Source organism: Colobus angolensis, unplaced genomic scaffold (genome assembly GCF_000951035.1).
Source record: "Colobus angolensis palliatus isolate OR3802 unplaced genomic scaffold, Cang.pa_1.0 Scaffold717, whole genome shotgun sequence".
Taxonomy (NCBI): Eukaryota; Metazoa; Chordata; class Mammalia; order Primates; family Cercopithecidae; genus Colobus; species Colobus angolensis.
Genome location: NW_012120899.1, coordinates 99624 through 109004, shown reverse-complemented (window position 1 = coordinate 109004; position 9381 = coordinate 99624). Strand labels below are relative to the sequence as shown.

The 9381-nt window shown below is 60.0% G+C and overlaps 2 protein-coding genes across 2 annotated transcripts in view; one reads left to right on the top strand and one right to left on the bottom strand.

The window, feature by feature from the left end:
- Positions 1 to 6749, top strand: part of AMDHD2 (amidohydrolase domain containing 2) — an 8698-nt gene extending 1949 nt beyond the window's left edge. The window contains exons 3-10 of the mRNA XM_011927446.1: positions 4598 to 4652; positions 4810 to 5022; positions 5097 to 5185; positions 5270 to 5414; positions 5486 to 5593; positions 5683 to 5751; positions 6024 to 6125; positions 6493 to 6749. Coding sequence (XP_011782836.1) covers positions 4598 to 4652; positions 4810 to 5022; positions 5097 to 5185; positions 5270 to 5414; positions 5486 to 5593; positions 5683 to 5751; positions 6024 to 6125; positions 6493 to 6581 — 870 coding nt within the window. The 3' untranslated portion in view covers positions 6582 to 6749. The remainder of the gene's footprint in view (positions 1 to 4597; positions 4653 to 4809; positions 5023 to 5096; positions 5186 to 5269; positions 5415 to 5485; positions 5594 to 5682; positions 5752 to 6023; positions 6126 to 6492) is intronic.
- A 225-nt stretch (positions 6750 to 6974) lies between these two features.
- CEMP1 (cementum protein 1) overlaps positions 6975 to 9381 on the bottom strand; it is a 2781-nt gene continuing 374 nt past the window's right edge. The window contains 6 exon segments of the mRNA XM_011927445.1: positions 6975 to 7404; positions 7406 to 7745; positions 7748 to 7869; positions 7871 to 7955; positions 7958 to 8072; positions 8194 to 8252. Coding sequence (XP_011782835.1) covers positions 7335 to 7404; positions 7406 to 7745; positions 7748 to 7869; positions 7871 to 7955; positions 7958 to 8072; positions 8194 to 8252 — 791 coding nt within the window. The 3' untranslated portion in view covers positions 6975 to 7334.

Sequence of the window (9381 nt, the reverse complement as noted above, 5' to 3'; positions counted from 1 at the left end):
GCCTTAACTGTTTTTTTGTTTGTTTGTTTTTTGTTTTTGTTTTAGAGACAGAGTCTCGCTCTGTCGACCAGGCTGGAGTGCAGTGGCGCGATCTCGGCTCCCTGCAATCTCTGCCTCCCAGGTTCAAGCGATTCTCCTGCCTCAGCCTCCCAAGTAGCGGGGACTACAGGCACACACCACCATGCCTGGCTAATTTTTGTATTTTTAGTAGAGATGGGGTTTCACCATGCTGGCCAGGCTGGTCTTGAAATCCTGACCTCATGATCTGCCCATTTCAGCCTCCCAAAGTACTAGGATTACAGATGTGAGCCACCGCACCCAGCCAGTACTTAACTATTTCTTAAGATAATGAATATTTTCTTACGTAGCCACAAGAGTTAGTGAGTTGAGGAAATGAACACTGTTAACAGTACTTGAATTGAGCCGTCTGTGTTCGAGTTCTGTCCAGAGCCCCAGTCATTTTTCCCCTCCAGCATAGGATTCATTGCAAGATCACCGCTTGGGTTATGCCTGAGGGATCCCTTTCTTGGTGTGTGGGCAGAGCCAGAGCTGGGAACAATAGGGTTGGTGTGTGGGTTCTGGGCGCAGGCTTTCTGGATTTGGCGTTGGCCTCCTGATGTCATGTATCAGCTGGAAGACTCAGGACAGCCTACTGCCTTTCTGAGCCTCCATTTCCTCAAACCTAAAGCGCGGATGATGGCAGCATGCATGTCATGGGTGCTCAGCATTGTGCGTGAGATGCTGAGTGTTAACCACTCAGTATCAACCATGGATGTCGTTTTGGAAATTTCCCACAGCCCTCCCCACACAGAGTCAAATGTCAAAAACCTGCTGCCCACTGGCACCTGGTTCTCACAGCTGTTCTCTGGAGCTCTGGGGCCTGCTAGAGCGACCTGTCCAAGATTGAGGATTCAGCACATCACCTCTGCCCTGCCCCCACCTGCAGCATTCCTTCCTACCTGTCCAGCCTCTTCTCTGTCCTCAGGCACATTCCCCACTCCTGTCCCCAAACTCTTGGCCTAGAAGACCTTGGCTTGCTCCCCAGGCCTCCTCTGCTAAGCCTTGCCTGCCTGTCTCCACTGTGCCCCCGACTGCCCGCGCATCTCTGGCCAGCACAGGCGTGGGAGGAACTATGGCTCTTCTTCTTTAGGAAGAGTCTCTGACAAGTAGGACTTAGTTTTCTTTCCCAGCACCCACTGCAGTGCAGGTGTCTTTTGTTTTTTTTTTCTTTTGAGACAGAGTCTCACTTTGTCGCCCAGGCTGGAGTGCAGGGGTGCGGTCTCGGTGTTAGTACGAGTCTCACTTTGTCGCCCAGGCTGGAGTGCAGTGGCGCGATCTTGGCTCACTGCAACCTCCGCCCTCCGATTTCAAGCGGTTCTCCTGCCTCAGTCTCCTGAGTAGCTGGGATTACAGGCATCTGCCACTGCGCCTGGGTAATTTTTTGTATTTTTAGTAGAGATGGGGTTTCACCATCTTGGCCAGGTTGGTCTTAAACTCCTGACCTTGTGATCCACCCGCCTCAGTCTCCCAAAGCGTGTCTTACCCTTGGCGCGCACACAGGATGAGAGCAGAGAGCCAACTACTGAGAGTGGGAATTGGGAGGCCTCCTTCCTGAATTGTCTTAGAAACTGGAGGCCCCTTCACTTGTGTCTGCCCTCTGCCATGCATGCCACCTCCTCCAGGAGCCATTCACCCTGGGTGGAATTGGATGGTCACCTTGCCAGAAGTTTCCTCGGTCTTTTGTTGTCCTGCTCTCGTTCACTGAGACTGCCTTCTCTTCCGGGGGGTTTCCGCCTGCCCATTGCTACGGTACCTGGAGACAGGTCAGATCACTTTGTTCTCTGCTTCAAGTCTGTTACCTGCTGAGCCAAGGTGAAGCACCTCTAGGGGGCAGCCAGGCCCCTGCCTCTGGCCCCTCACGCTCTCTACACTTGGACCTTTCCAGCTGCTTATCTGCCTGGAGTGTGCCTCACTCCACTCCCCTCGGTTGATCTTTGACACTGCTCTCTCTACGTAGCACTCTCTTGCTCCCTTCTAAAACTCCAGTCTAGAAAAACTCAGCCATTGCCTTTTGTTGTTGTTTTTTCCTGTTTTAATCTTTAGTGAGCCTGTGTATCCACAGGGGTTGTGAGGAAAAACAGTGGCCCTTTGTTCCAGCCAGCTTCCACCCTAGGGACAATCACTTTCAACACAGTGGACTCTTGGAATTTGTCCCCATTGCTCTAAAAACTGTGCTGGCTGCTCCTCAGTCTTTCAGCTCAGGGCAGAATCCACTGCCTTCCACCAGGAGAGCTGAACATCAGCGTGCTCGTGGCTCCGTGAGTCCTCTCAGCCACTTTCTTGCCCGTCATCCTTCCCAGTAGTTCCCCATAATTGTGATGAGAATAGCCGTGTAGGTCAGTCATCAAGGTGGTATGAAGGGATGTGTGGCGCAGTGACATCTTCTTAGCTGCCATCTCTGCTTGCTTTGCTGTGAGTGATCTGTGCCTCGTTTCTTAGCTCTGACTCAGTTCCAGGCTTCCTGCTGATTGTTGCACTCCCCTCTCTGGCCATTTATTTATTTTTCAAGACGGAGTCTCCCTCTGTCACCGAGGCTGGAGTACAGTGGCGCGATCTCTGCTCACTGCAACCTCTGCCTCCTGAGTTTAAGTGATTTTCCTGCCTCAGCCTCCCGAATAGCTGGGATTATAAGCGCCTGCCACCTCGCCCGGCTAATTTTTTGTATTTTTAGTAGAGATGAGGTTTCACCATATTAGCCAGGATGGCCTCGATCTCCTGACCTAGTGATCTGCCCACGTCGGCCTTCCAAAGTGCTGGGATTATAGGCGTGAGCTACCGTGCCAGGCCAGTTTTTGTATTTTTAGTAGAAACGGTTTCTCCATGTTGGCAAGGCTGGTCTCAAACTCCTGACCTCAGGTAATCCGTTCACCTTGGTCTCCCAAAGTGCTGGGATTACAGGTATGAGCCACTGTGCCCAGCCCAATGTTCCTTTTTCTACCATCCTATTCTTGTTTCAGGAACAGAAGACCTCTTACTGGCTGGAGAGTGTCCGTGGTGGCCCTTTTCCCTGTCCATCTCTCCTCGTGGTCTCTGCTTCCCCGCCTGGCCCTGTCCTCTTGTGTTCAGGCTCCTTTTCGAGGCTTGCCCAGGGCCTGCTGAACTTGCTGGTGTGCTTTCTTTCAGAACAGGTGTCAGCAGGCCGGCTGGGGGCACCCAGTCTGTGGGGGGGGCTTTGTGGACAGGTGTCAGCAGGCCGGCTGGGGGCACCCAGCCTGCGGGAGGGGCTTTGTGGAGGCACTTGTAGGTTGGGGTCCCTGGGTCCTTTCTCTTGAACTGGCTGGGTTCCCTGAGAAGAGTCTTGCAGAGCTCAGAGGGGCTGGGCCTGGCTGGCACCCTGCCGAGCGCCTGGAGAACACACATTTCCCGAGTTCCTGCTCTGCCCACACCGACCCTTGCCCATCTGCTCTACTTCCCCGGGGGCCAGGCCAGCACACTCAGGGCAGGTACTCTTCTGTTGGTCCCCACATCACCCCACTTCTCAAGGCACCATCCTGAGCCTGTGGGGGTCACTTCCCCCACTGCGTGCACCCCCCCAGACCTGCCCAGTGTCCTCTTGCCAAGCCCCCAAAGTCTGGCTGTCTTCCTCCCATCCTCTGCACCTGCCCCCCGCCACCCTCGGGTTTAAGGCTCTTAAAAGTCTTACTGCTGGCCGGGTGCAGTGGCTCATGCCTATAATCCCAGCACTTTGGGAGTCCAAGGTGGGTGTTCCGTCAGGCGTTTGAGACTGGCCTGCCAACATGGTAAAACCCCGTCTCTACTAAAAATATAAAATTAGGCAAGCATGGTGGTGCACACCTGTAGTCCCAGTTACTCGGGAGGCTGAGGCAGGAGAATCGCTTGAACTCGGGAGGCGGAGGTTGCAGTGAGCCAAGATCATGCCATTGCACTCCAGCCTGGGCGACCAGAGCAAAATTCCATTCCAAAAAAAAAAAAAGTCTTACTGTTGTGCAGGGTGGGGAGTTCAGGGGAGGGTACGGTCCAGCCACCATCTTCACCTGAAGCTCTTCTCTCTGGGAAGCCCGCGGGCCCGTGCCTGTGTTGGAGAGAGGGAGTGTGTGCTGGACTGCCTGCCCGCCTGCCCGCCTCTGAGATGTATGGTGTGAGCCTGTGTCCCGTCTTTCCCTGACACTCTTGGTCTTCCTGATGGTGTCCAGCTCTGGCCACGGTGTTGGCCACACAGAGTGCTGAGCCCTGGTCATGCCCACACTGAGCTCTGCCCCAGGGTCCCTGCTGCTCCTGCCTCCCAGCCATGCTCCCTGGGCTGCGGTGCCCGGGGCCACCCTCAGCGCCCACAAGCCTGCCCACATGGCCTAGGGACCGCTGGCATCCCACACGCCTGTCGTTTCTTCCTGCTCCTGCCATGGGTTCTTCAGTTCTGCCGGCTGTGCTTTTCCTGACCCCTGTGAGGGGACAGGTGGCCGGGGCTGGGCTGGGTGCTGGGCTCTGAACTCTGACCTGAGATCTCTGGCCTTGGCTAGGCTGTGGCCTCTGGGAATGGGCCGTGGGGGACAGGGCTTTAACAGCTGGTTCCCCCCAGGTTGTTCCTCAGATCCCTGTGAAGAGTGGTGGTCCCCATGGGGCAGGGGTCCTCGGTGAGTGGCTGACCCCCTCCCTGCCCCCACCCTGGGAGGCTCCTGTGGGACCTGTTGGCAGCCCCAACCCCTCCAGATACCCAGCTGGTGGGGAGGGCAGGTGAAAAGGGCTGGGTGGGATAGGGACCAGCTGGAGCCACTTGCTCCCTCCTCCCAGGGCTGCACCTGGAGGGCCCCTTCATCAGCCGGGAGAAGCGGGGCGCACACCCCGAGGCCCACCTCCGCTCCTTCGAGGCCAATGCCTTCCAGGACTTGTTGGCCACCTACGGGCCCCTGGACAATGTCCGCATCGTGACGCTGGCCCCGGAGCTGGGCCATAGCCACGAGGTGATCCGCGAGCTGACGACCCGTGGCATCTGCGTGTCCCTAGGTGAGGGGCTGGCTCAGGGCGGGCCTGCCTGGGGGACCTGGGCCAGGTGCAAAGTCTGAATCCAGGTCCCGCAGGGCACTCAGTGGCTGACCTGCGGGCGGCAGAGGATGCTGTGTGGAGCGGAGCCACCTTCATCACCCACCTCTTCAACGCCATGCTGCCTGTGAGTGCTGTGGGGCCCGGGGGGGGCTGGGGTTCCAGCAGCCCCTGCTGTCGCTCAGCCATCCCTTCCCCCGACCCTGCCCAGTTCCACCACCGCGACCCAGGCATCGTGGGGCTCCTGACCAGTGACCGGCTGCCCGCGGGCCGCTGCATCTTCTACGGGATGATTGCGGATGGCACGCACACCAACCCCGCTGCCCTGCGGATCGCCCACCGCGCCCACCCCCAGGGTAAGCTCCGTCAGGTGGGCCGGGCAGGCAGGATGACTGGGCCAGCAGGTTCTGAGCCTCTTCTCCCCCAGGGCTGGTGCTGGTCACTGATGCCATCCCTGCCTTGGGCCTGGGCAACGGCCGGCACACGCTGGGACAGCAGGAAGTGGAAGTGGACGGTCTGACGGCCTATGTGGCAGGTGAGCCCCCTGACCCGCTGGGTCCCAGGTCCCAGCCCGCATGCCAGGTGGCCCACGACCCCCCAGAGCCTGCCCTCTCTGCTCTCAAGGAACCAAGACGCTGAGCGGCAGCATAGCCCCAATGGACGTCTGTGTCCGGCACTTCCTGCGGGCCACAGGTCAGTGAGCAGCACGGGTGCGGGTTTAGGTGGTCTGTGACTGGCGGGTCTCTAAGGGCTGGACTGGGTGCCCGGAGTGTAGCCCAGGCCCTGCCCACAGGAGCTCCTGGGCAGTGGGTACTTGGTGACTCGGGCCCAGGGTGACAGGCAGACCAGCGGGATCCTTCTTAGCCTGCTGCAGAGTTCCTGAGACAGAGTGCTGGGGTGGTGGAAGGCTGTTGACAAAGCCACGTGGGCTTGGGGACCGTCACCCAGGTGTGTCCCCCAAGCAGGCTGCAGCGTGGAGTCGGCCCTGGAGGCTGCATCCCTGCACCCCGCCCAGTTGCTGGGGCTGGAGAAGAGTAAGGGGACCCTGGACTTTGGTGCTGACGCAGGTGAGGGCGCATCGCAGGGTTACCGGGCAGCCTGGCCTTGTCTGTAGACTCTGTTGTCCTGAGGTGGCCTGGACAGGGTCAGGAAGGGTGGGTCCTCCCTAGCTCCCTCCTCTCAGGTGGGCTGCCGGCTGACAGCCTCAGTTGTAGCCCCGTGTTGCCATCAGGCCAAGCTTTCTAGTGTTGCAGACAAGGCCAGGCAAGGGGTTGCAGGGAGCATTGTCCAGCACCTCTATCCATCTGTGATGGGTCACGGTGTCCTGCACCGGTCGTATCCCTGGGCCTTGGTTTCCCCACCAGTGTTGAGTTGTGGGGGAGTAGGTGGGCAGCCCCACTCCTGCCGCCTACTCACTGCCCGGCTCTGTCCCAGACTTCGTGGTGCTCGATGACTCCCTTCACGTCCAGGCCACCTACATCTCGGGTGAGCTTGTGTGGCAGGCGGAGGCAGCCAGGCAGTGACAAGGACTTCGGCTGAGAGGACGCCCAGCCGCAGCTGGATGCCATCACAGCTGAGTGGTCGGGGAGCTGGTCTCCAGGGAGTGAGTCGGGAGCCCTGCTGGAATGACGCCCAGGGCCTTTGCGGCTGCCCTGGAGGCGGTGGCTGGGATAAATGTACACCCAGCGGGACTCACCTTGGCTCCGGGTTTTGCTTGTGCTTGCACGTGGCACCGTCCTTGGCTGCCCTCTTGGGGAAGGCATTCGTGGCCTGGGGTGGGATGGCTGGGCTGTAGTTCAGCCTGGGCCTTGGGCCCCAGTAGGGGTCAGGGCCTGTCTGCATCAGGTAGACCCGAGACCTGCAGATCCCAGGAAGATGTCACTGTGGGAGGGAGGAGGGGCAGTCAGTCAGTGGCTGGCACCGTGGGGGTGAAGTCACCGTGGGCTAGGGGCGGAGAGCGGGCAGGAAGGGGGCAAGGCACAACGAGTGCGAACAGTCAGGGGTTTGCTGTCTGCACCTGAGTTGGGTGTGCAGTGTGGGGCCCACAGCCTAGTTCTGGGCCAGGGCAGAGTGCCAGGTGCTCCACTCTGACCTCCAGGAGGGAGGCTGGGCCCAGGACCCCGCCCTCTTTTCCGCTGCCAGCCCAGCCCTGAGTGCTAGGATGACCAGCTTTCCATTTCCCCTTCTCAACAACCCTGTCTCCTCACCCATCCATCCCCAGGCCTGGTGCTTGCCAGCTGTGGTGACCCTGCGTGGGAGGCACCAATGTGCCCTGCTCACCCCATTAGTGTCATCCTGCCCTCTTCTGTGTCCCCTTGGCCTTGGCACACACCCATGTTGCAAACAGGCCGTGAGACTCCCTGAACAGCTTTGAGGCGGGGGGGCTTCTGGAGCCCTCCTGGCTCTGAGGATCGCCACAGTGGGGTCAGACATCAGGGATTGGTGCAGCCCTAGGTCAGGGGTGGTTGTCTTGACTTTCTCTCCATTTGGGTTCTGGGGTGGGTGGCCCCCTTCCCCCTTGCTTATGGGTGCTGTCCTGGGTACAGGAGGTATGTGCCTGGCTCTGCCACTGTTCTCTTCCCTCTGCTGCAAAGCCCAGTTAAGGAAATGTCTCCAGGTCCAAAGCGATAGGATGGTCTGGGCCCCGCCTGTTGGAAGGGAACAGCCAGGGAAGAACCACCTGCCACGCAGGGCCTTGCCTGAGGGAGGGCCTGGGGCAAGGCACAAGGGGTAGATCTCAGCCCACAAGCCCCAGGGGCAGCCCAGGAAAGCAGGCGACGGTTGTGGATCCTGACCTGAGAGGTGGAGTGCAGGGATACCCACCTCTGCCCTGACAGCCATGCACCCCTCACGAAGTGGCTGCCCAGCGCCTGCCTGTGCTGGACCTGGGAGAGCTGTCTGCCGGGGCTCACAGGCAGAGAGAGGCAGGTGAGGTTCTCAGCCAATGCCTTACAGGCTGAACAGCGCCTGTGCCCAGCTTGCTGGCTGTCAGTGCTTGATGTGCCCGTCCTCAACTAAAACCCAGAGCTGGCCTGTTGGTCATCCCCACCTCAGACAGGGCACCCAGTCCCAGAGCTGGTGAGCCCTGGGCCAGCCTTTGGGCCTGGCCTGCCCCATTCACTGACCAGCGCCCACCTCCCTGGGTGGAGGGTCGGGGAGGGGCTGGCCGAGATGGTTGGTCCATAGGGCTAGCCCTGGGTGGTGGGAGAGGGGCCTGGGGTCAGGGTGAGTGACCTGGGCTAGGGAGCTGCTGCAGGAGGATTTTATTTGAGGTGTGGTGGAAGCACTCTTGGTGGGTTTTGGTTTCCTTTTTAAAATTGTGGTAAAATACATAACAAAAGTAACTATCGTACGTGAGCCGTTCTTTTGACATGAAGTGAATTCACTGCTTTGTGTGACCTTGGCCACCATCATTCCCCACTACTCACTCCCGCTGGACTTCCAGCCCTGCCCCACCATTCCGCTCCCTCTACAGCTATGGGTTTTACAAAGAAGGATGTAGGGCGACCTGACTGCGGGGTGAGGGGTAGGCCTGCCCGCGGTGTGGGCGTTTGCTGAAGGGGGACGCCCAGGTATCTGCTTGAGTCACGGGTTGGGAGGTTGGGCATGTGGGGAGGGATGGAGTTGGAGGTGCATCCTCTCAGCCACCTGGTGGGGTGGCCCGTTTCGTCCCGTGTGTGAATGGTAGATGAGACCCGACGCCTGCGATCGCGCAGACCGCGCCCCGCCAGGAGTCACCTGTGGGCGCACGCTGCTGGGATGCTGCGCCGAGCCCACGGGTTCAAGACCCAGATCTCAGCCAGGTTCCTTTCGCCGTGCAAGCCTCTGCACCTCGTGGGCTCCGAGCACACCCAGGCCAGAGACAGCGTTTGGGGCGTGGGCACGGGAGACGGTCATCTGCCAGGACGATCTCGACCGATCCGGCCCCGCTCCGCAGCCCAGTCTCTGAGACCACGCTGACGCGCCACTGGGGGAGCTATGCCCTACGCGGGGCCACGCCTACTGTGGGAGGGGCTTCTGGGGGCGGACCTCTGTCGGGCCAATTAGGATCGCCGCACAAAAGGCACGCGCCGCGGCTGAGCAATAGGGGCGCGCGTCGCCCTCTCCAGTTAACCCGCGCGGCCCCGGACACAGAGCTCGAGGCTGCGCGGTCCCCCACGGGCGCGGGGAGCTGGGGGACCAAGGCCGTCTCTCCACGCCCCTCACATCCCTGTGGGTCCCTTCTCGCCCCAACCGTTGCCACCGTGTCACCCACACCCCTGCGGACCCCGCCTCGCCCCAGCGCTCCCCGCCACGCCCCCCACACCTCTGCGGGCCCCGCCT